Source organism: Trachypithecus francoisi, unplaced genomic scaffold, assembly GCF_009764315.1.
Source record: "Trachypithecus francoisi isolate TF-2019V2 unplaced genomic scaffold, Tfra_2.0 Lachesis_group13, whole genome shotgun sequence".
Taxonomy (NCBI): domain Eukaryota; kingdom Metazoa; phylum Chordata; class Mammalia; order Primates; family Cercopithecidae; genus Trachypithecus; species Trachypithecus francoisi.
In genome coordinates, this window is record NW_022681458.1 from 88,394,085 (window position 1) to 88,421,444 (window position 27,360).

The 27,360-nt window shown below is 36.6% G+C and overlaps 1 protein-coding gene across 2 annotated transcripts in view; it reads right to left on the reverse strand.

Annotated features, from left to right (window-relative positions):
- Nucleotides 1-23,642: 23,642 nt before the first annotated feature.
- Nucleotides 23,643-27,360, reverse strand: part of GALNT13 (polypeptide N-acetylgalactosaminyltransferase 13) — a 612,297-nt gene continuing 608,579 nt past the window's right edge. For both annotated transcript variants that reach the window (XM_033231450.1, XM_033231449.1), the window contains exon 13: nt 23,643-27,229. In XM_033231450.1, coding sequence (XP_033087341.1) covers nt 27,089-27,229 — 141 coding nt within the window. In that variant the 3' untranslated portion in view covers nt 23,643-27,088. The remainder of the gene's footprint in view (nt 27,230-27,360) is intronic.

Genomic DNA, 27,360 nt, shown 5'->3' on the forward strand with positions numbered 1-27,360 from the left:
TTTTATCATTCTCCTGCATTTACTTGCTTTGATTCTTACATAAAGATCTTTTCTTCATCAACAGTTTGGTGATTCTGAAAGTCGATTGAAGAAAAGCTAAATAAATGCTTGATTCTTTCTCTCTCTCTCTTTTTTTTCTTTTTTTGATTTTTAAAATAATTAGTTTGTGCCTTAGTAAACCCCTAAGGAGACCTATAATTTGTGCTCTGTTTTGTTGTCTGTTTTATTTTCCTTGTGTTTTAGGCACCCACAGATGTTAACATAGTTGACAGTTTCAGTCCATGGCAGTCATTATTACTGGTGATTCTCAGGCTTTCCCATATTTGGCCAATGACTTGTTGTGCCCCCCTTTTTTAGATGGATTTCTTGCTTTCAAATACAACAGGATATTTCATCTTGTGCATTTTCTACTCCAGACTCTGGATTAGCCATTTGTCCAAGGAGTCCTGGTTCTTTACACTGAAAAGTTGCATTTAGAGATGACAGTCTGGGCACGAGGACTGCTCCTTGCTTCTAGGACTTGTTAAACTAAGTTTAGCCTAAATCTGCCTCCTTATGTATGTTAAGTTCTGCCTAAAAATTTCTCCGTACATTGTAAACTATAACAGGTGGAGGTGTAAACAGACCATAACCTAAACTTGTGCAAATAACCAAGTTTCGGTTAATCAAAGGCAGCCAACTGTTTGAACCATGTTCAAATAAGACCAACACCGAGCTGTAACCAATCCAGCTGTCCAATCCAGCTGTTTCTCTACCTCACTTCCATTTTCTGTACATCACTTTTCTTTTCTTTCCATGAATCTTTTTTTCATCACGTGGCTGTGCTGGGGACTCAGAGCCTGTTTTGGCTCAGGAGGCTGCCCAATTTGTGAATTGTCCGTGCTCAATTAAACTCCTTTAATTTTAATTCAGTTGAAGTTTTTCTTTTGTCAGATGGTGTCAGAAGTTGAATCCAAAGAAGAGCTTCTAACACCCCCCCGGAGCGCTGAGTGTGCTTCCCACTTGGCCCATTGTGCCCACTGCTCTCTTGGAGCTGCTGGGGATCGTAGTAAGTTCTCTGTCAGATTCTGAAGCTCCACGGATTTGTGTTTTGAGTCCTCTGAGTTTCTTTGAGCAAATTTCTGATTCAAACTGGGTTTGGGAGTCCTAACAGAAGCTGGAGTGGGTCTAGGATTGGATTGGTTCTAGTCATTAACTGGCTTGGATCCAACTAGAGGCCTCTTACATCTGACTGAGTCAGAAAAAAACTGATAATAAATGCCAATATTGCAGGGGGTATACAATTTGGCTTTTGGGAATTCATGGGGATTTTTGTGTCCCATTCCTTTTTTTTTTCACTTTTCTTGTGTGTGTAGATAGGAAAAAACTCACTGACTGAGGTGATCCAGGAAACCTGAGAGCAAAACTAATATTTGAGGTTAAAATGAGGTCCTTAATTTCTGATGAACTAAGCAGCAAACTCTTACAGAACTGGTGAAATCTTACTAAAGATAACTTACAGTGGAAAGTACCAAATGAACAACACTGCACAGACATGCATTTAAAAATGAGGGCTCCCAAATTAGTCTCATCTAGGGATACCTATTGATATGCAGAAACATCTAAGAAAATTTCAGTATTTTTATTTAAAGACTTTACAGAAGGCAAATAAAAAGCATAAATGACAAATTGATTAAAAACATTAAATCTGCTAACCTATTAGCTTAGTTACTATCCTGATTCAAAGGATATATACTGCAGCACCAATTGACTGACTTTGAATAAGTAATGGGGTACATTTTACCTCGGTAAAGGATGAGATTGGGTTAGATGCCCTCCCCTCAGAAAAGTACCTCTTGGTTAAAAATTGATTCGGCACTATGGGATGTTAACTGCTATTCTCTTTGGATTAATCTGCCTTGCACTCTTTGCTGATGATTGTGGGTGACAGGATTAGGTATGTATAGGATCACAGGACATGAGGAATTTTTTCTCCGCGAAGGGAGAAACTTGAGAGCTAATGGGACTCCTGGAAAAGATTCCTTTGCAACTGACAAGCGGCTGCCTGAAATTTTGATTCCATGTTGCTGCAAAGGGTGGGTCTTTCTCTGGCCTCCCTGAGCTCTTTCTCTTTCCCAGCCTGCTGCAGGCCTTGCTTTTCTCACTTCCCTTTCCTCTGTGCAAAGTGGTTGTAGGACTAGTAAAAATTACTATCTCTTACAACGTTTAATTAATGAGAACAAGGATTTGTGAGGCTAGTCTGAAGCTGTAGCAAATCTGGTGTACTGTATGCTATGAACTGGTCTTTCTACATCCTTCTGTCATAAAAAGATGTACCATAAGGTGGAATGTAGGCCCGGGCTCCCTAAGCTGGCTGTTCAAGACAGCTCAGCAAGGTGGTCAGTAACAAAACAAACAAACAAACAAACAAAACTGGATGAGATTTCCATCTTGTTTTGTTTTATGTCTTTGGGAGCTTGACCTTGTAATCACATGATGGTACTTTTTCTTGGTCTCTTACATCCAGGAAACAGGAATTTGGGGGCTCATACCGTAGTTAGCTCTAAAAATTATATAGATCAGTTAAAAGCCACTGCAAGCTCACAATTGACTGCTCTATGCCCCTTCTGGAAAGGACAGTGGAAACCACCCCATGCTGCAGCTCAGCAGCCAAGGCTCTGCCATTTTACAAAGGCAGTCCAGGTTCAGTCTTGGCTTCGGGTGTAAGTGCTTTCTGGGTGATATCTGTGTGACTTTTTCCATTTCTCAATACTATTCCCCTCCATATACAATTTCTGGCTTCCCTTCTTGAGTTTTCCTTTCTCTGAGCATCTGGGAAGTTATCTTTGGTAAAGTTCAAAAGCCAGAAATATTGGCCATTTGGCCTGGCTAAAGTTGGATAATAAGAGATTTAAAATATTTTTTAAAGAGTGTTATGGTTAAAAGCCAGCTTAATTGAAAGTGAAATTTCAAGCTTTAACAGCCTGGATTTCTTGGGAAAAACAGGAAATGCCACAGAGCCTGTTTTGGGAAAAATCTTTGTTTTCCTTATGAAACCCCAGGAATTGAAAGCAGACAGATCCCTCTCAAAATCTAAGGCAAATATACATTTAGGGATGACAAATGGCAGTTATGGGGACTCAGTTCTTTGCATGTTTGGATCAGAGAAGCATGTTCTTGGTCACCTAGAAAATATGGAAATGTCTCTACCCCTCACTGCAATAAGACTTCCGTGGGGGTGGGTTAATCTCAAAATGGGCTGATCAGCTTTGAGTTGCTTTGCAATGAAATGCAGGGTAAAATCATTGCACTGTCTTGTTCCATAGTGTTTCTCTTTTGGGGATCCAGGATCCAGTACAAAAATGCTACCCTGAATTTCAGGGGTACTATTTTGCTTTACAGCTGTAACTGCATGTTTTCCTAGCCCTGTTCCTCCAAAGACTCTGCCCTGAAGCCAGTAGCTGGATTAAGAAATTTAAAAACTGACCAATAAAAAACCTTACAACTATTGGATCTCCTTTAGTCTTTCTGTGTATTCATGTGTGTTATGTGTACACAGTTTAGATATGAAAGAGCTCTTATTAATTGGCTTGAAAATAATAAGCACTTAAATATATTATCAGAAAAATAAAACCTCTAATGCCTTTTAGTTCATGTGACTTTAGTAAGCTTTGAGAAATAAAGAGTTTTAAAGATTATTGGTAAAATAAAGACACTTGGTCTAAATTAGGCAGGTCAGATATTAGGTTTACCAAATGCTTTAAGGTAATAAACTGCTTCTTTGACTTTTGAAAATTTTTCAACTTAACTGCTTTGGAGCTATTCAATTCTAGGTAAGGCTTGGAGACATGTAGAGTTAGCCAAACCCCTTGGTTTTGCTGGAAAGAGTCAGACTTTATCTGCACTTCTGTCTGGTATCTTAGGCTCCACATCTAATAGATAGTCAAAATCAGTTACTAGATTTTTCACCAAAAATAAAAATTGCTAAGAATTAACATTGTAACATATAATTGAGATCACTGAAAAAAAAAACAGTTTACATGCCAGGTGTGTGAGGAAAGCAAAATGTGCTTTTAGTAAAAGACTGACTGTAAGGCATAGGAATGTACATTTTTGCCTAGTTTAGACAGTTAAAGGATTGTTTTACATTAGAATAAAGCTGAAGCTTTAAACAAATTGAGGAAGATTTTTAAAAAATAATCTTGTAAAAAAATTCTGTGTGTGAATATATTGGCTAAATTTAAAGGGTATTATTAAGTTTTTCCAGGAATTGAACATTGGAATAACAGCATAACAGGGTTTTCTTTGAGCACTGATCTGCTCTTAAACAAAGATTTTTGTAAAGGTTTATAAAGGGTTTATGAGAATCTCACTTTATGGCCAAACTGATTAATATTAAATTGATTTGTCTATAAGGTTTTATTATTAGAAATTCCATACAATTTTGGAACATATATTAATATCATTCTAAAATATAACCTGAAGAAGATTAAACATTATTTTTTATTTTGACAATGCTTCCCATGTAACTTAACATGTCAAATAATCCTGTTCACCTCTCTTTTGGATGCTTCAGGGTCCCTCTGTATTGTACCAAAGTTAGAGGTCAGAAAAGACCGTTCTAAAGTTGAAATTTGATTTTGGAAGCCTATCAAATACGTTAAAGGTTTAAAACACTTGACATTATAAAATAGAATTCCAGGTCACAGTAAGTCATTCCTTCAGCCAAAATGATAACCGGAAAGTTTTACACAGGCAAAAACATTTACTCATTGGTAGAGGGAAGACTTAGGTTTCCAAACAATCTATCTCTTGTCTTTTTCTTCTTTTTCCTGAGTTTATTCAAAAGGCAAACAAAAATCTTTCATTATCCTTTAATATTACATGAAAATCTTGATCAAGAGAGAAAACCAAATTTCACCTTTGCATAAGTTTATATATGTGCATTAGTTTCAAAATAAAATTATTTACATTTTAATTAAAATAAAATCAGATCTGATTTTTCTTTTTTAGAGTTTAGAATATGTACTTCCACTTTATTTTTAAATATCCCAAACTGAGGAATATGTACTTCCACCTTTTGAGTCAAAACATTGTGTTTTTTAAGGTCATTTGAAAAAACAGTTCTATGTCGGTTTATTTCATCAATTTTCCATATTTTATTTATTTATTTATTTGTTTGTTTGTTTTTTGAGACAGAGCGTCACTCTTGTTGCCCAGGCTGGAGTGCAATGGTGCAATCACGGGTCACTGCAACCTCCACCCCCCGGGTTCAAGTGATTCTCTTGCCTCAGCCTCCTGAGTAGCTGGGATTACAGGCATGCGCCACTACACCTGGTTAATTTTGTATTTTTAGTAGAGATGGGGCTTCTCCATGTTGGTCAGGCTGGTCTTGAACTCCCAACCTCAGGTGATCTGCCCACCTTGGCTTCCCAAAGTGCTAGGATTACATGCATAAGCCACCACGGCTGGCAAATTTTACATATTTTATACACTATAGAAACTGCTTATATATGAATTTATACTATATTCTTTGAATATGCTATATATGTGGGTATATGTACATGTGTTTATATATATATATTTACACTTATACAGACTTCTTATATACTGTTCCATTATAACAGAATACTTTGATTTTTGTTTACTTTTAATTTGGGTTATTAATTCATGAAGCATATTTACGTAATTCGAAAGTCAAAACTATGAACTAAAATACTTTCAGAGTTTCAAAGTTTGTATTCTGTTTCTTATTATTCTCTTTACACTAGGTAACTATTTTCACTAATTTTTAGATTATCTTTCACTTTTTATTTTAAAAACAGCACACAATAGAAACTCTTCTTGAATCTATTAGAATTTGATCAGAGAAGCAGAACCACTACAAGCAATGTTAAGAATTTATTATTGGAACACCCCTTACACAATTGAAAGAGCCAGTTAAGCTATGTGAGCCTGCTACCCCTAGAACTGGAGCTGACCTTGAAGTCTCTAAAACTAGGAAGGAATGAAGAGGGCAGGACCAAAATGGAACCTGTGAAGATAAACTTGGCATCCACATCTGTCTCTCATTTGAACTGGCAGTAGTATCTCAGCACCTTCAAGCCTCCAACTTTGATGATGTGGGTAACCTGCAAAAGAGCTGGAACAAATTGCCAAAACATTAGCCTCTGACATGAGCAGCTTTCAGAAAAGCTGAAGAAGGAGATCCATGGGCAGTTTGAGAAGCTGCCAACCAAGCTGCTGCACTATGCAGATCCACCACAATGTCATAAATGGTGTGAGCTGCAACAGTGTGTGACCCCACACAGGTCTGAGTGTAATCCTGGCAGCTGATTCCAGTTAGACTTTAAATTCCATGCAAATTTCACTTGTGGCAAATCTTAACTTAGAACTGAACATGGAAGAGAATACTGAGAAACTTAGTTCCAACTAACCTGACACTTTACAAAGCCACCACAGTCTATCTTTTGTGAGGTCGTCGTCCAATATATATCCCTCTTTTAATTATACTTAACTCCCAAATAAATACAATGGCAAAATCATGAATCTGCCTAATAGGATTCAACCATACTTTGTATAACCAAAACTCACTCCCCTTTCCCAAAAGAGGATTCAGAGTCTTTTTAGCCATCTTTGGCTGATGTTTATTCCTCTTCTTAATGAACCATGCTTTCTCAAATGCTGAGATATAATGCTTGTTACTATGAACACATGTTAGATGGTAGAGGTACGGGAGAGAGAATGAAAAAAATGACTTACATATGTATAAGTCAGAAAGAAAATGAGTTACACATGTGTATACACACATATAGGTATTTATATTCATATCAAAATAAGGAAGAAATATTAATAATTATCACTTCTTTTCTACAACTTGAAAAATTATCATAGCTGATACTTATCATAACCACCTTCCAGTATATCTTTTATATCCCCTATGACCTGGGTAAGCATCTTGATGGGTGATGCTTCCTTGCTTGGTAGGGTGACCTAAATCTTTATTTTTGAAGGTATAGTCATTAGAATTGCTGCCTCTATTGAGTCATTATAGTTTCTACTGACTTCAATGACTGGACATGGGAGTTCGAAGTAATACCCTATGGAATATCCTGAATTCAGGAATACCCTTCCTTATCCCTAATGTGTAGCAGTAACCCCATTTTTCATTGATATTCAGCATCAATCAATCCAGCAAATACAATAAATCTCATTTTTGCCTGTCGCTTTCTATTTGATGATTTGTTACTGTATGTCCTAGAAGACACATTTCTCCTTTTCTAATCTAAGACCTCTGTACCAGCAGAAGCTAGTGTTACAGACAGCAGAAGCAACCACACATCTGTGGGGTTATAGGGAGATTAGCCACTCTCATTTCCACTCCTTGATGCTCAGACTCATAAGTCCTAAATATGGGAGAAACAGTACCCATAGTCACTTATTCAGAGTCTATACTGCATCCTGAAGACTATACACCCCACCCACAAGGTGTGGCCAACCAACTGGCTCCATAACTGAGTCTTCAAAAGACTAATCCACCCTTCCCACAGGCCAGATACATCAGGGTAAAAAGGAACATGGTAAGACCAATGAATCCCATAAACATGAACCCATTGAAACATTTTCTACAAAGTGAGTTTCTTTGTCAGAAGTGATGCTATGTGAAACATTGTGAAGGAGAATAAAGCATGTTGTAAATGCAAGGATGGCGATATTGGAAGAAGAATTGTGAAAAAGTAATTCCATGTACAGAATGAGTGTCTATTCTAGTGAAAATAAAGTGCACTCTTTGCATGATGAATGTAGTCTAAAGTAATTGACATGGTGGCTGGCAGAAGCTAAGTCACTGTTTATAACCTAGTCTTGGAAGTAGCATGTATCACTATTGTTTTAGTTGAGACAGTCAAAAAGTCTCCCATGTTTCAAAGGGAGGGGACATATACTCCACTTATTAAAGGGGAAGTAACTGGGTTCTGAATAACATGTTGAATGTTGGATGAAAAAAATGTTACACAACTCCTGGAAAATGTAATCTGTCATTCTGCGACTTAATGTTTTTACCTAGTAATATGTCTTGGAGATTACTACAGAGTCATATAATCACACATCTTTCTCATTACTTTTACAGCTGAATAATATTCTATTGTGGGATTATATCATAGCTCAATCAGCCTGCTCCTTGATGAAGGTCATTTGAATTATTCTATAAAGCAATTTTGCTTTACAAAATTATTTGTTATACAAATAATGCTGTAATAAGTAGACTTGTTTATAAATTGTTCCTTTTTATTTTTATTTTTTGTATCTTCAGGGTAAAAATATGCATTTTTAAATATTCTATTTTTGCTTTTGTGATTCAGATACAGTTTAAATAATGAAATATTACATTCTTTCCTTGAGAAGAGCCCCTTTTCTTCAGAGATTCTTAGATGAATGCATGTGAAATGTAAATTAACATACAATAAAAATCAAACATCCCACATATATTTCAAAATTATAATACACATTACACAACAAAGAAGCAATCATTAAATAGACAACTGTATTAGAATGTTCATTCTGCAGTATTGTGTGGTGTGTACCCTGATGAGAGCAAATTAATCCTTCTAGCCGCTCAAGCGAACGTACAAAAAAAAGAAAGTCTTGAAAAACACCATTGATTTGTTAGATGCCAGCATGAAATTTTTATGATTACGTGGGATGCTGCTGAAAACAGTGATCCACACTTTTCAGGTCTATTTAAAAACAGAATTGAATTTTGATCCAACTGAGCCTCCGGGGATCTCCTATAACTCACACTCTCACTTCCTAGGTGAGAATGAGGTTTTTCCTATGATTCAAGTTAAAAACTGATTCAGTCTGTCTAATCTAGGTTCACATGGGCCAATTCTGTTAAAAATATCATTTATATAAGATAATTCAGCTAACTAAAACTTATGATTTTTCCTTGCTTTTTTTTACACTCCTAGTCACCCCATGGTGTTGTCATATAAGAAGTTCACAATACTTTACAAGTAGAGAATTCTTAAGTTGATATGAAAATAAGCTGAATATAAAATTTTGGAGCGATTGAAAATTCAAACATTACTAGGGAAAAAGAAATGGCTGTTGAGAAAAGATAGAGTTTTAGAGGATAGGACACTGCAGGAGTCCAAACTGTAAAGGATCAGTGTGCATGAAAGAAAGACATATTCTTCTAGGTGCAAGATAGTTAAGACAGAGTGGTTACTAAACCTAATGTTGTTCCTACCCAAATTTGACTCTCCATCACTCTTGTTGCATCAGAGATTTCTTCCTAAAGATAAATACAGGGCCGGGAGCAGTGGTTCACACCTGTAATCCCAGCACTTTGGGAGGCCAAGGCGGGCAGATAGCGAGATCAGGAGATCCAGATCATCCTGACTAACACGGTGAAACTCCGTCTCTACTAACAATACAAAAAAATTAGCTGGGCATGGTGGCGGGCGCCTGTAGTCCCAACTACTTGGGAGGCTGAGGTGGGAGAATGGCGTGAATCAGGGAGGGGCTTGCAGTGAGCTGAGATTGCGCCACGGCACTCCAGCCTGGGCAACAGGGTGAGAATCCCTCTCAAAAAAAAAAAAAAAAAAAAAAAAAAGATAAATACAGATGAATTTAAAATGGTGAGACCATTCTATGTGGATTTTACCTTCTCAGTCTCCCCTGTTTAGAATTATTTTCTCGTGCTCTCTCCTTACATGGTCCCCAGCTTTTGTTCTTAGCTTTCTAAGTTTCTCACTCTCTATCAGTGTTTTGAAAGATATTTTGACTTCTACTTATACTAAAAATATCTACTACTTATACTAAAAATATATCTTATATTATGATCCAGCGCACACAGCTATATAACTAAATGAAAGTTTTAAAAAACAATATTTTCCCCTGTTACATTCAATATACATCGATATTTTATCTGCTGTTCAACTCTAAGTACTGTGTTCTGTCACTGAAAAAACACAAATACTGCCCTTTATCTTGTAAGTTAATATTCTGTCTCATTTTGCACAATGGTTTAAAGCTCCTATTGAACATGAGTAATTTTCAAGTCTAAAACTCCATGCTAGATCTCATTCTTGAAGTATAGATGAGCATGTACATTATTTATTAGTTATTTCTCTCTGGATGTCTTATATGTGTCACAAATCCAACCAACCTAGGATTAAAATCTTTACCTCCTGTGTTGTCCAGCTTGATGAATAGAACCGACATCCACCTGGTCACTGAAAATAAGAACTTGGGAGTTGTGCTACAGGAAGGACAACAAAGGCATCGTAATGTGTTTTGATTACAAGTAATGGAAATCTCAGCTCAAACTGCTTTAAACAATATGGATATTTATTGGTGTACCACAGTTGGCTTAGTCCTAGCTTACCCTTATTTTTTTCTCCCAGCTTACTCTTAAGAGCAAGAAACTTTATTTCCCAGAAGCCTCTGGAAAAACTCTCCTGGCATCTCATTGGCCTGAATGGCATCACATGCCCACTTCTAAACCAACCTCTTTGTTTGTGGAAGTGACAGGGGCTGATGGGCTTAGGCCCAAGCTCTTGGACAATCCCTCTGCAAAGGAGATGAGTGACATTTTATGAATATCCATTGAAGTTGCCCTAGATGATCCCTTTTCCTAAAGAACATAAAATATAAAAGTGGCTGGCTGAAAAGAAACTGGAGATCTGGAAGGAAGAGAAAATTAGGAAATGGTGTCTAGTTATGCAGCCACAATGCCATTTTCACATGATGAGTGTGTTCCTTCTCCCTCCTCATGCCATGGCAACTGTGGTTAATTCATCACTTTCCTAATATGTACTCACATAGCCACAAAATGAGTCTGAACTGAGCACTCCAAGCAGGCACTTTGAATTCATCAGTTATCATTCTGTGTTGAAATCTATTTAGTATTCCTACCCTAGATTCTTCTTTCTAGTTCATCCTCATCACCTATTAAGCCGTACAATTTCATCCCTGTCTGACATAACTCAAAAATCATTCCTAAAGCCACAGCTCTATTTCAAGGTCTCATTCTTTCTATCTAAACTATTATGAAAGTCTCAAGCCCTCAAACCCGTGCTTCCTTCTGATTTTAAAGGGCAATTTCCAACATCAAAATATAATTATATCACCAGCAAGCTTCTAATTCTTCAATGATACTCCATTACCTATGGAAAAAAGTCCCAGGCCCTTATCTGGCATACAAAGTTGTCCCCGACAGCTTATTTCTTGCTTATTTCTCATTTCTGTCTACCTCCATGTGAGCCAGTTTATGGCATAGCAAACTTCATATAGTTCCTTAACCACATCATCATGATTCATAACTTTATGCCTTGCATCTCTTGCTTCTTCTGCTCAGAAAGTTCTCCCTCCTTGCTTACTAACTTCTGACACATCTTAGTGTTCACTACAATATGTGTTCTTTGCTGCAGCAGTTAATAAACCTAATTTTGGTTGACTATGGGTATGTTTCTGGTAGTCTCTGGGCACTGTTCTTTATCAGTGTAGAGCAATGCTTCATGTGACAGCACACATGGATAATTAAAATATGGTTTATAAGGCATGCTGGGCAAAGTAGGATGTTGCTTGGGCACCATTTGTCAGCAGGTGGTGTCACCTGTCTTCCAAAGATTGAAGGATATCAACATCTCAGCATAACTAACACAATATTTGGTTTGAGAGGTTCTAGTAAGGGATTTAGGGTGCATGATGACAAAGTGGAAAAAGAAAAGTATTTTTGTCAAGAAACCAATATACAACTGGGTAGGCGGTCCATCCTATTCTATTCACCAATGCCTTGTTCTCTATTAATGTATTTCTTGGATCCAACAAATGGTTCTCTCCTAGAATGAGGAGTGAAAAGGACAGCTTTCTTCATCTTAACACTTTCCCAGAGAAGCTTCTCCACTGCAAAATATTATAGTGTTTCTTATTTTGACATGACTTGCCCATCTATTAGTAGACTCCTGTCCATGTGGAAGTTGAAACTGCATAGGTGAGAGTTAGATGGAGTGGAAAGAAAGACATGTAAAAATAACATCATCTCCCTCTTATGTCTCTTTATAGGAAGCTCTTATTGCAGATCATTAGTATTTCTATCAAGGGGGTGGGCAGTAGGGGAGAGTATTACAAAGAAAAATAAACTCTGAATATAATGCAATATTTATGATTTTAGAAGAAAAGGGAGTGTGGTGTGAGAAGGCTAGAAATGTATAAAGTGTAGAAACATGAATAAGAATGGCGCAAAGTGAAGGTGCTGAAAGTTGCTCCAAGAATCCCTTTAGACTTCTATTTTTGTGGGTCAACCTTAAAGGAAGGCATAAGCCCCAAATGTTATGAGTTGAATTGTGTCCCTAAAAATGTGTATTGAGGTTCTAACCTCTAGTACCTCAGGAGGTAACATTATTTGGAAAGAAGGAAAGAAGGTCTTTATAGGAGTAATCAAGTTAAAATGAAGTCATTCGTGTGGACTCTAATCCACTATGATTGATATCCTCATAAAAGGGGTAATTTGGATGCACAGACGGACAGACACAGAGGGAAGATGATGTGACAACATCACAGAGAGGAGACGGCTACATGACTAGAATGATACATTCATACAAGTCAAGGAATGCCAAGGACTGCTGGCAAATGCCAAAAGCTGAAAGAGGCATAGGATTCTCCCCTAGAATCATCAGGGAGAGCATAGCCCTGTTGACACTTTGATTTCAGACATCTAGCCTCTAGAACTGTGAGACCGTTAACTTCTGTTGTTGTAAGCCTCCTTGTTTTTATTACCCTGTTACAACAACCCTAGGAAATGAATACACAGAGAAAGCATCACGAAGGCAGCTTGAGAGTGAACAGTAGGCTTGGAAAACAGCAGGGTTGGACCACCTCCATTAGAAAATCTTCACAGTAAGCACCACTGTTCTTCTTCATGCCTTCTGCTCTGCCTTTAGCAAATAACAACAGCTCCTTGAAGCCTTACTCTCAGAAGTCAGGGGTTTAACTGAAAACAGAATTCAGTTATCTAACTCTGAGCTCTATGCCTCTGCCATGAAACCTAAGGGAGTTTAGCAGGATATTTTTAGCTTGCTTCCAAGCCAGTAAGATGCCTATTTATCATGTTTTAAACAAGAATACTCCACATACACACATACAGGCGCGTGCGCGCGCGCGCGCACACACACACACACACACCCCAACACGTATACACAATAATGGATGAGTGATTTTGAAAGGTTTTCCTTCAAAAGGAGTTAAGAATGTTTTATAGCTTATAACTTCTTTAATTGATTTTAGGCCTATATTTTATTACTATTAGCAATCTTGATTTTAAATATTTACCAGAAACATCAGCCACAAAAACACTAGCTTATTGCTTTTTGTATCTGAGGGATTATCTTTGAGATTTTCCATTCTTGCTATCACAAAATTACTTCTGTTTCATCTTTTAAACACTGACCCAGTGCCACTCCTTCTTGAAGGCATTCTACCAAATGATATTACACTATTCCAATGTTACCTATAGTCCATTATACTAAATAAAATTACAGTTAAGTTAATATATTTTCAAATGGCACATCAAGATAGGCACAGGTGTTGATGATGTTGATGTTTGTTTCTAATGTCATTATTTTACCATCTTAACTCATAAGTTCCCAAAAAAGTAGGGTCTCAGTCTATTCAAATCATGCATAGAAAATGTAGCTTTAGTCTCTAGAATATAGGTACTTATAAATAATTTTGATTATGATGAATATATTCAATGAATTTTAATCAAATGCAAAGTAATTAACTTTTTCTTTTCAAATATAGGTCCCATCATCCCTCTGATTCAATCATATCCTTTGTCAGTCATTGCTAAAATGCATTTCTAGCTTTGTCCTGCCTCTACAAATACTTGTTTCACATGCTACCATTTGAAAACTTATTTTATGAGAGTTAGAAATATATCAGTTTTCTTGGCCAAGGCAATCCTTTAACAGGGAGGTAAAGTCCATAGGGGGAATAATAGTGCATAATCACTGTAACATAGATGCTATTCAGTAAGCACACTTTCACACTTTAACACATTATACTTGAAAAGTAACTAATATAATCTGTGTTTTTTTTTCCTGTATTAAAACTTAAAAAATAACCTCAATTGAGAAGGACTGTGTCACTAGGCCTACTTATTTTTTTACTATAATAAAGTATTAAAAATTAAGGCCCCTCACTTCCAAAAAAGCCACAGCCAGTTAGCTTAAACTCTAGGTATATTAGTGGTGTGTAAAGATTTCACTTGAGCATATAAGGTCTGCTAGACATGTTCTTTTACTATGGCATGTTGGAAATAAAACTGACATCAGGAAACTAATTTCCATTGAGCATCCCCTTGACTCATGCACAATTAGACTCTCTGCATAGATTACAATTGTACAAGACATCTATGATGACCTTTTTATTATTTACGTTTTTCAAGTGATGAAAAATGTTCAACTAGCTTAAATAATTGATTACCCAGTACACTTTCATCTGTGTGTGCTTAAACCCAACCTTGAACCAGTTTAAGCAAGAGAGGAGTTTTTTGAAAAACTATCTAAACAAAAGAAAGGATGAGGGCAGAACTGCACTGCATTTAGTTCTAGTTACCTAAACTTTAATTCTCGTTGTTTTTTTTTTTTTTTTCTTTCAATTTCTCTTTGTGAGTAGGAAACCTCACATGCTTGAGTTTGGGACATAGTCTTTTTTCTTTAATTCACCATGAGAGGAAATGGGGAGATTATCCTCCAGTTCCAAATAAGACACTTATAAAGCAGAAAAAAACAGAAATCTAATTAGCCTCCTTCTATCATAGGTCCATCTCTGGAGCAATCACTAGAGTCAGAGGTGCAAAGGGGTCCATCTCTGGAGCAATCACTAGAGTCAGAGGCGCAAAGGGGTCCATGGTTGGCTCATTCCTGATCATGTGTTCCCAGAAGGAAGGAGGTGGGGACGGGTGCAATGGTTAGCACATGAAAATCATAGCTTTCAAGAACTTTCTCATTGCTAGAATTGTCAGTTGGATCCTGATTCACCCATTTCAAGCCTGCCCTTTCTAATACATCTTGTTATTGTAAAACATATTTACTATAAATGTGGAGGTTTTAGGTTACCATTGAATTAAACCACACTTTGAAGGAATATTACAGACATTCTCTTTTGACTGTCACACTTGAACCTAGAAGACAGACTTCTTATTTTGGAAAAATAAATAGTGGATGTAATAGGCAGGAAGTCACAAAATGAGTCAACATCATAACAAATGTATGCGACTTTCGATCTGTCTACCCATCTGATCTCCACCTTAATATCCAAGCAGCAATCTGATTACAGAGCACCAGTCAGAAACTAGATTTATCTAATTGCTCTTGGCCCAAGAGCTTTAATTTGAAAAAGATTTTTTTCAAACCATATTCTCTAATCACAAAACATAGCATGTAAGCATAAGGATATATGTTAATATATCCTGCTTGGTTTCAATGCACTCAGATTAGCTGATGATAATCTTTTAAAAGCAATGCATGTTATTTTAGTCAGGATAACATTTCTTCACTGAGATTTATGGTAATTTCATTTTTTAAAAAAGATCTCACTTTTCTAATTATTTCCCATTAAACCCAATTCCTTTTGCCTCAGATCTTGGCAAATTCCCAGAGAATGCCAAAAGTACACAGCCTCCCTAAACATGTATCTGGCTGGCATATAGGTGGAGAGAGATAGGTCCCTCCCTTCCCACCGAGGAGGGAAATTGGGGTTGAAATATTCTGCCTTAGTAGGGAATGAAGAAAGCTCTTTTGCCTGACTGGCTCCCTTATTCTATTTGAAGATGACAATGTGATTAGTTAATTTGAATTTAACTGTTAAAATGCAAATAGATTGTTGTCTTCATCTTTCTTTAATTCTTACATGTTGACATTAGATAACTAATCACATAATAACCAATATTTGACGTTTAATCATAATGCACATCACAAGAACCACAACAAATCCTCATGTCCTGCATTGTCATCTCCAACTTGCATGGAAATTGTTTCTATACTGAGCCTTGTGGCAATATTCAGATTATTAAAAATTAAGAATTTCTTTCCTTGTAAAAGAATGTACCTGGGTGATGAAATAATCTGTACAACAAAGCCCCATGATGCAAGTTTACCTACGTAACAAACCTGCTCAAGTACCCCTGAACTTTAAATGTAAGTTAAAATACATAAATAAATAAAAATTAAAAAGAGAATCCAGAGTTTTACTTGAACCCAATAAGAGTTTTGAAAGCATGAACTTTACCTAAGATGTACTATTCATCTGTTGGCAAATGTTTCTGACTTAGCGATTTTCTCTATAAATAGGTTAAACATTTTTAAAAAATAGAAAATATGCTAATAAAGCACTATGTGAAAAATAAATAGTTCTAATTTTGAGTCCTTGAGAATAATTAAGGATAAAAATATCAACTAGTTCAATGCCATGGGCAACTTCAGCTCTTAAAGTCAAAAGTAAGTTACGTCATGACTCACGTACTGGCACATGTACATTAATTTGAGTTCTGCTGCTACTTGCATCTTTTGAAAAACAAAGCAGCGGTAAGTCAAACAGCATTGGAAATCCTTTCAAAATATTTTTCTATAAAGCACAGCTTTAAGGATCAACATAGCTTATCATAAACAAAGTTTTGGATGTCAGTATGGTAGCTACTGAAGAACGGTTAAAACTGTTTGCATTCTGGGCTTACTTCTGTAACTCTAAGGTGCTACTTTTCAGAAAAGCTGATTTCAAGAGCTTCTTACATAAATATCTGAAGTTCCAAAATGTATCTGCTATAGGGTTCTGTCTCCTCCACTGACTTGCAGGCCTAGAGGGACAAAACACAGGGTGTTTAGTCTGCTTATGATGCAAAACAGAAGCCAATTTCTATACATGATGGGAAAATAAGGGAAAAGAAAAACAAAATGCCTGGACATTTCTTATTCATTAAAAGCAGTTTTTGTGTCAGTTATTCCTCTACATGGAAGAATTACAATTAACGTAGAAGACTGAAGTAAACTTATGTAGCTAACATTTGGTGCAAGAGGCACTTTACCTGAATCATTGCTAACCCTCAAAAAAGCCCTTCAAGGTGGGCCTGAGGTGGGCACTGGCATTGATATGGACAAGTACAACTGTCAGCTTAGATAGTATGTGGCCCATGTGAGATGACAACCTTAGTTACCTAGCTTCAAAATCCATACTCTTCCTATGATACTCTAACCACAGGATAAAAAGGTCAGATTCTATTTCAAGGTAAATAAAACTGACCTGAGCAGTTACCTTAGCAAACATGGCTATTCTCCTACTTGATTGTTACTGAAAGAAATCTCTGTTAGATCTAAGCAGCTCTCTTCAAAGCCTGGTCCTGCAGTGCAGTTAAAAAGAACCTGTACTCCCACCTCTTGCCAATCATGATAGGATAGTTAGCACCTCATGGATCTGTCCATAGTAAATGGACGATAAGAGAATGTCATGTTTAGTGTACAGCTAACACCACCTAAGATTCTGACAAACATCAGAGAGAGAAACCCATCTCCACACCTGTCACCAGAGACTTGGGCACATAAATGGTGACCCTAATAAAAGACACAGGAGGGAGAATGTAATTTTCAGTATTTTATTTTAACTTGGAATCTATAAATTTATACTATACATTTCTTTTATATGTATCCTTAGGAATGTCTAAGTACATAGTTTTCAGAAATAAGCCTTAGAAAGATATTACAATAAATTTGTACAAATAGTCTACCGCAACTTTTTTTGTTTTTATGATCGCATCTCCAGCTGCCTTGTCATGCTAACATTCCATTATTCTATCCCCCAAAATCATGCTTCTGTTAGAGAAAAAAATACTCATCTGGGTGATACCAAATATAATTAGCCTAATAGTTGTATGATTATGGAATTGTCTCAAATTCCAAATGCATCCATTCCCTTAAAAAGTAATAGCCTTGCAATGAAGATAAATGACATAATCCTATTAGTAGGAGGACATTAAAAAGTGTAGTGGAGGGGCCGGGCGCGGTGGCTCAAGCCTGTAATCCCAGCACTTTGGGAGGCCGAGACGGGCGGATCACGAGGTCAGGAGATCGAGACCATCCTGGCTAACATGGTGAAACCCCGTCTCTACTAAAAAAAAATACAAAAAACTAGCCGGGCGAGGTGGCGGGCGCCTGTAGTCCCAGCTACTCGGGAGGCTGAGGCAGGAGAATGGCGTAAACTGGGGAGGGGGAGCTTGCAGTGAGCTGAGATCCGGCCACTGTACTCCAGCCTGGGCGATAAAGCCAGATTCCGTCTCAAAAAAAAAAAAAAAAAAAAAAAAAGTGTAACTAGTGGAGGTTAAACTGTGTCAATATAAAGAAGAACAAGAAAAATGTTAAAGTTCTCTCTCTGCCTCCAACCCTTTTCCTACCAACTCCCAAGTCCCTTGCGTGGAATACAATGCACCAATGGAATGGAAGGATGGAAATTCATTTGATACTCAACAGATGTGTATTGGGTGCCTAGAATGTGCCAGGTATTATTTTAGATACTTGCATTATATCACAAGGAAATCAAGATTCCTGTTTTGCGGTACCTGTTATTCAAGGGGCGAGGGTGCTTGGTAGGGGTGAGGAGTAGAGAGAAAGAGGCACTAAACAACTAAGCATTAAAAATGATAAATAAGTAAATTAGGCTACAGTATGACAAAGAGCAGATAGGGGATCTCATGGAGAATTTAGTTGTGATCAAAGCTAATGAGTTCCCATGTAGATATCTAAGAACAAGTATTCCGGTAGAGGCCCTAAACCAAGGACACGCCTGGCTTGTTCAGATCCACAGCAAGGACAGAGTGCTTGGGATGAAGTGAATAAGGGGAAACATTGTGTGGGAGAAAGTCAGAGAGTTAATAGGGGCCAGATCAGCATGCAGTGTTTTTGGCTCTTATAAGGATATAGCTTTTTACTTTATGCAAAACAGGAAGCCACTGGATGATTTTGAGCAGAAGAGAGACATATCTGGGTTACATTTTATAGCATTATTCTGGCTCTCTTTTAAACTTTTTTTTTTTAATATAAATTTAAGGCTCCCTTTGAGAATAGATTATGGAGGAGGCAAGTGTGCAAGCAACTGGGAAACCAGTCAGGAGACTCCGGCTATAGTTTGGTTGGTGGTTCAGACCAGTATGGGAATAGTTGAGGTGTTAAGTAGTGGTCAGATTCAGCAAACACTGTCAAGCTGGGATCAAGGAGATTTTCTAAAAGGAGAGAGATTTCAAGGATACCAAGATTATTGGCCTGAGCAACTGGCAAAATGGAGTTGCCATCAACTGAGATGGAAAATCTCTGGGTTGAACAGATTTGTAGGAGAAGGCAAAAAGGTCAGTTTTGGACACACCAAGTTTCAGATGTCAATGCAAATTGAGAAGTCCAAGGACTGCACCTCGAGGCACTCCAACATTAAGACAGGGAGAAAGAAGGGAAAGCTTAGCCAAGGAAACGGGAAATCATTGGCCAATGAGGTGGAAGGAAAACCAAAAAAGTGAAGAAAGTATATCCAAAGGAGGAGTTGGTGAGCTGCTGAGTCAAATGATTCTAAATCCACTAATGGAAACTAGAATTTTAAAAAGCTAAGTATGTAGGAAGAAATGGATTCTCCACCCATTTGAAGTGCTTTTATATATGCAACTTAACGTCATGTTGTTTAAAAGTCCAAACGTTTCACAGGTACATAGAGAAAGGAAGCTGCAGGCTCGGGGCTGAGAACACAGGTCCTGTTAGTCTTAAGGAAGCATATGCTAAATTCTGACCTCGATTGTTTAGACAATGTTGATCTCACAGCCTCCACCTTATATATATTATCATGTAGTAGATAGAGTGCTTGCTGCACCAAGTTCATGTGTTTTGTGTTGCAGAGAAAACTGTAAAATCTGTTTTAGATGTTTGCATGTTTACCTAGGTTTTTGCTTCAAAAAATTGGTGAAGAGACTTCTGTCAAAAGAATTTCAGTAGGCTACCTACCAACTCTTTCCCACAGTGGAAGCAGAGATTGGTGATTAATATCCTCTGTCTTGCAGGGGAAAAAAATTCATTATGTCGGAAAATGAGTGAGTCAGCAGAAAGTCTACCTGATAGTCTCCTTAGCTGAGGAGGAAGAGGAAAGCACAGTTCTGAGCATAAGAGCTCACATGCTGTTTCTACCAGGTGCTGATGAAAAGCAAGACAGGGTAAGTTATGGATCTATCAAAACCTGAAGTGGGTGGGGCTCTTTTACTAGGTTATACCTGAGTACCTGGTTACTGCTGGAAATGTATGCTGTGCGTGGACAAGAGTAACCAAAAAGAGAGTAACAGAGTTGGGTATCTGGAGTCACACTTAGTTTCCAGAAAGCCAAGAAGGGACATTTTGTGTGTAAGACACAAAATCTAGAAATGTCCTTTACACTTGCTGACAGTTATAAGCTGTGGAAAACTAACAAGGCGTTCATGTTTGCAAATCAATGGACGTCTGAACAGGAAATTTCAGATGAGTCTCTTCAGAATAAAATTATGAAAACAGATATTAGAATCTTCTCTCTTCCCTTCCCTCTCCACCCCTCCCCTTCCCTCTCCTTTCCTTTCCTTCTTTTCTTCTCTATTCTTGCTTCTCTCTTCCTTCCCTTCCTTCCTTTCTCCACCTTAGAAAATTAAATGCTCTTTTTGATTATCTTAGCGGTTAAGACTGAAGAGCTGATCCTGGGGAATCACTGTGCTGTGGAGTGGGCCGCTTCTCTCCATCTTCCTCTCACCAGACAGACTGTCTTTTAGGATTTCAGTCTCAGAACCCAGGTATTAGGTATGGCCTATATTCTGAAAAATAATTTTTATCATTGATATGAGACTTTTAAATTTTTCTATTATTAGTCATTTTTATAAAACAGAAAGAAAAAATCCACCTCAAATCATTTCAGAATCAAAAATAAATAAAAATAAATAATTTAAATCATGCATATTTTAGTGTTTCTATTTTATATATTTTGGTAACAAAATTATGCTGGGAACACAACATTTTCTTGGTGCTAGGAGATATTCTTAGGCACTTAACCATTTATTTAAATAATCTACAAACATGGAAGTTAAGCATAAAATACTGATGTTTATCTATTTGAAATGTTACCCATTTATTTTCAAAAAAGGCAATATATACCAAAGGAAAACTAAATTGGCATATTTTAATTCTACAAAAATGTATAAATATTTAAATTTACAGCAAAAGAACAAGTATATCATCTAGTAATGCTTACAGTATTTAAAATGTGTCATTATGCACAATCTACTTTTATAAATGTTAAAGCACTAGGTGCCAAGCATATATCTAAAACATTTTTGAAATTACTCCTTTCTAGCTGTGGCTACACTGACCAAAACAACAACAACAACAACAACAACAACAAAAGCTGAAATAGAAAAAAAAGAACACAAGAAACCAAAAACACATGTAATTATCCTTTTTCCCCCTTGTGCTATTTTTAGCTGAAATTTCAGTACAACTGGAACCAAGCAGCGGCTTACTTTCATTTTCACACCAATTGAATGCATGTTGAAAATCTCATTTTAAAAAAGTGTTATAGCCTTAATCATCTAATTTTCCATTCTCATTCTAACTCCTTAAAAACAAAATATTGAGTGATTTGTTCTCCCCAGCTAAAAACAAAAACAAAATAACTTTACATAATGTAACACAAATATCGCAGAAGTGGTCTTTATCTTAAAGGATCCTTAAGAAAAGAGCTGCCCTGAATTCACTAGTATTTCAGAGGGATTTTTCTTTTAAAACACATACAATGAAAAGTGTCTTTAGAATTTATTGACCAATATAAAAGAAATTGGGCTACAAATATACACAAATTATTTAAAACACATTGCTGGTGCTCATTCAACACCGTAAATTCATACACAGCTGATATTTAGTAGCAGTTCGAACATGGTGCAGTCACAACAGATGTGTCCATGTACTGTACATAAGAGGGGCTGATTTCACCTATTCCATATTTTTACATATTGGGGAAAATGGGCAGTGGTGGAATCCTGAAACGCAAACTGTCTTAAGATCTAATTGAATTTTTGCTGCCCAACTGAATTGGAAATTTATTCAAGATTTGCAGCAGATATCAGCTATGCAGGATGACAGCTATGGATGGTGACACATCCATGAAAAATCTGAATTTCTAAAATTCTTCAATTTGTGAAATCAGTACACTTTATAACTTAAGAATGCATACATGTTTTGCCTCCTCTGAGACTAGATTTAGCATCTGTAAATGAGATGCAAGTAAAATGGTTGTGAGCGGATACAATCATCATTTCTTAAGTGGTGAAACCATGTGTGGGGGGAGACAGTATTTTGAGGTTTACTGAACCAATTCAGAATATGTTCCTAACCTCCCACCACATTTTTTTAAAAGGTAAAAACAGCTCTGTTTTAGTGATTTTTTCTTTCTCTGTACACTTTTTCCCCTTTTATTTATTAGACTGTTTCTCAGCACCGTGGCAAAATCAAATTTATGCATTGTGTTTACTAGAGTTTACAGAGCTCCACTGGGAAGCCTAGACATCTCTGCTGATTTTGCTGCAGTCTTTGAAGCTCCATATCATAGAACCTACCCAATCTTCACAGTAATAGATGGTCTAATTCTCTGTGCAAGCTGTAGGCCAATCCTTACTTTTAACTTGAAGATAATTAGAAGGAAAAATGAAAGTGAGTATGGTCCATTAGTTACTACTGAAGAGGCTTTGCTTCCCTGAAACCCAGTTTGCCAAATAATGATTGGATGTTCCTGTAATCATGCTGTTTCTTGGTAGTTTATTTCTGCTGTAGGTCTTAGTGCTTGCATTATTTTAAAGAACTAATTTTATTTAAATTAGTAGTAAGAATTTAAATATTTCTAAAGAATCAATGTACTAGTTAGAAACTTTTTTTTTTTTTTTGAGACAGAGTCTTGAGGCTGAAGTGCACTGGTGTGATCCTGGCTCACTGCAGCCTCTGCCTCCCAGGTTCAAGCAATTCTCCACATCAGCCTCCTGAGTAGTTGGGATTACAGGCGTGTGCCACCACATCCAGCTACTTTTTGTACTTTTAGTAGAGACAGAGTTTCGTCATGTTGGCCAGGCTGGTCTCCAACTTCTGAACTCAAGTGAACCGCCCACCTCAGCCTCCCAAAGTGCTGGGATTACAGGTGTAAGCCACCGTGCCTGGCCCCATAACATGTCTAATGAAGATATTTTTCTCATTATTGTTCCATTTCTGTAATTTTTTGAGTGACAGTATTAGTTTACATTAACAATAAGGGGTCCAGGCAACACAACTTATAGATATATGATCTTTAGAAAAGTTATATCACGTATGTGGGTTTCAGTCTTATTATCTATAAACAGAGAAACTAAGACAACGTCGGCTGTAAACTCCTTTAAAAATCTCTGTAATTGTGTTTATTCCATTGACTGCACTTAGAAGATAAATTTAGTAATAGTTCTTATGAAATCAAGAAAATACATACTTTTTAGACAATGATATCTCTTCTTTAAAAATCAAAATCTTATACCTTCAGGTGGCCACTGGACACAAAAAATAAAAATTAAAACTATTTTTAGCTTAATGAAGCAACTTATATAATATAGCAGCATTTTAATAAAATATCATATTTCATTTCCATAAGGCAGGATATTTTATCCAGAAAATAACATATAGTCCACAGTTTAATGTGAAGAATATTACGAAGAAAATTATAACTTGAAGACAAAGTTATTGGAAATCCTGTCTAAATATATTAGCCTTTATTTTAAATTTTAAAATACAAAAAAAGTATGATACAGTAACACTTAGCAACTTTAACACACATTTTTCAGTTCATTAATTCAAGAAATATTTAAAGAATACATATGCCAGAAATACCAAATGAACAAAACTGACAAAGCCCCTGCCTTCATGGGACTTACCTTCTAGGGCATGTGATGGGCATGTTTGGGGCTGGAGAGGGGGAAGTGTAGACAGAAATAAAGCAGCAAACTTTTAGATTGTCAGGTACAGGGGATAGGGAGGGCAGATGGGAGAAGGGTTTGTCTTACTGATAAGATAATGTTCTAACCGAGATCACTAAGGGGAGCTCTCTGGGGCAGAGGGAACAAAACACTAAAGCGGGAACTTTCTTGGGAGCCATAGTGGGGTAAGTAAGAGGCAGAATAATAAGAGATAAGAGATGGCATTAGAAAAAGATGGAACTGTATCTGTGTGTGTGTGCATGTTTATGTATGTGTGGTGAGTGGTGTGGATGTGTAGAGGGGTAACACTCATGAAGGACCTTGAAGGCCACTGGAGGGAGAAGTCAATGGAAGATTGTGAGCAGGGAAATGACACAATCAAATTCATGGTTAACAGAATCACTATGGCTGGTGTACTGAGAAAAGATTGTTCAAGACAAGGACTAGGAAATTAGGGAACTAAATAATAAGCATATTGCGATTAAAAAGGTTAGAGGTAGTGACACCTAGTGGATGTGGCGGCAAGTCATTCTTTTCTAGTTACATTTCAAAGGTAGCATCAAGGGAATTTGCTGTTGGATTAGATGAAAGTTGAAACAGAAATAGAGGAGTCAAAAGCAACTTTCAGTTTTTGACCTGAGCATCTGGAAGGCTGAAGTTGCATTAACTGAGATGGAGAAGATCACAGAAGAGATTGGTTTGAAATATGTCAGTCTAGCTCCATAAATAAGGGATCTATAAGACAAATGTATTATGAATCCAGTCATGGTTTTAACTTTTTGTACTAAAGACAATAAACATTTTTGAAAATGAATTATATGTTAGTCATTGCTTTCTAGTGTTGGGTGTTTTATATTTTATGCCACTTTTTGTCAGATACTATAATGGCATGCGTTCAAGCCATCTGAAGATTCTTTAAAAATTCTTTTCTAGCATGAAACTCATGTAGTTTTAGTTTTCTCACCATGACCATAACGAACTTTCACATATTTAAAATGCTGCTAAAATGTTTCAAGTTCAGCTTTGATGGGGTAGCTGTATTTATAAAAATTTGCCATTGACCATTTTCTACATAACATGCATTTTGACTGACAAATCAATACGTGGAACATATGGTATACATGAGTCCTTGAGAGTTGAAGCTTTTTCAACTTAAGTAATAATGCTGTGCAGGGTCTTTTTACCTTAGTCAGGAGAAAAGGAATTGAGGGGAGAAGAGGAGTGTAAAAATGAAAGATGGGAATTTTACATGAGGCCTCAATGGACTTGAGAGGCTGCTAATAATTTAAGGCAATGGTTCACTGCCTCTTGTGAGTCATAGCCTTCTTTCCAAGTTTGCTGTGAGTGACATACTCCCACCTCAGAAAAAAATGCCCTGATATTCAACATTTTGCTTACAATTTTAGGAAAGTCACGGATTCCCAGAGAGCTCATGGTGAGGGGTGTCTATATTTAAAGGGCAAACCTGAAATGCTCCAGGTTGCAGATTCTTCCCTAGAGTTGTACCAATAAAAAGTCAAAAGAGGAAGGAATACCAGTTGCAAAAATCATTTAAGATTTTACTGATGATCAGAAAGCGTCCTCATTTTCATTATAAAGCAGTGTATGTGCAAGTCACAGACATAGAGAGTTTGTATGCAGTCAGAATGATTAATTCTTTCTATAAGAGCTTTTTAAGTAAAGATGAGGACCAAAGAAGTGGAATCTTCTGCTCCAGAAAACACTTCTTCCATTTTTCCTCTCGAATTTCTCTTAGCTGCTGAGTGCATTTATAATGAGTAACATACATATATAGGGTAACTCTATGAGCATTTTAAATGCTGTCAAATACAAAAACTTATTAGCAAAATTCTGATTTTTTTTTCCTTTTCATGGCCTCTGTTAATGTATTTTGAACATAAAGGGTTTTAAGATGAGAAAAGAAAATGTGAATCTAGCCTAATTATAACTATGTTCCTCAGGCCATAATATATGGCAAAAAATATATAGCAAACAATATACAGCAGTTTAATTACAATAAAAGTTTAATGAATGTGTGTTGAGTTTATTCCCCTGGTGATAAAATTTTTAGATATTGGAGCATAGCACTGAAAGGTATTCTTTAACATAGAAAATGAAAATGACAGTGGTGACCTAACTAAAATCTTTAAGTGCAATAGAGTTAAAAATTAAGTCTAAAATTCTCCCTTTCACCTACAATTCTGTACAGCATCAGTGGCATGCCACTGTCTATAGAGTGAAGAGAAAAGGGATGGTAGAGTTTGTGGAGACCAAGATTTTGGTTAAGAATTGAGTTTCCAACATAAACTCTGGAAGCAAGATTGTTTAGCTTCAGCTTGTGTTAGGAATAATTGCAACCCACTTTGAGTTCTCTCACAATGATTGAAGCGCTGCGGATTAGACTCGTCTTGTTCCCCTCAGTGCTTCACGGATTTCTTTTTTTTATGTACTTTAAATTGAATTTAAACATTTTCCTTCTCTTTTTTGGATTCACATTGGTTTAAATGTGATGCTTCTGTAAAGGCTTTATGAATTCAATATCCAACGTAATGTTTTTCTTTGTCCAAAACTTGGAACATTTTGTAGGATGAATTCACCGTTCAGAAATAATTTAATATTTGGCCCTGTTGTAGACATAGAATTCAAACATGTTTCCATGAAGGATCAGTAAAAAGGGTGAGTTTATAAAGCAACTGATAATATTTCATGATGAAGATGATTTTATAAGGCATTTACATGATCTCTTTCAATCACCATGACAACCAAAATTAAAATAACCTCCAATTAACCCTATGACATGAGTGCAATAAAGATTTTTCTTAAAGCAGTTTGTTTTACAAGTTGTTCTGTTGTTTAATAATAGTTTGCTATTATTTATATTTTTATGTGCTTTGATCAGATACAAATTTTAGTAGGGAAATAAGCAAACATTTCTAGAAACGAATTAGAAACAATTGTGTTTTAGAATACTAAAAGGATTTTTAAAACTTTCAATTCAGCAAAGTCAATATTTTCCCCCAATTGAAATAATGGAAAAACAAAAGTGTAGACACTTTCATGGCTTGGAGGACATGGTCTTCATGTGCCCAAGGTCATGTTCCTTAGCAACCACTGTTGGGATCTGCTTCCACTACAGTCCTGCATTGTAGGCACCATTTTGTCTTCTTCAGAAGGTTCATCGAGACATTGGTTACTGTTAACATGTCGCAACGTGAGTCTCTGTAAAAGATAACCAATAATCAGTGCAGCTTATTTCATCTTTAGCTTCACTAGCACATCAGATGAAATCTGTTCTCTAAAAAATCCTTTATGATTTTTTTAGTATAATACGCTGTGATAGGTTTGTAAAA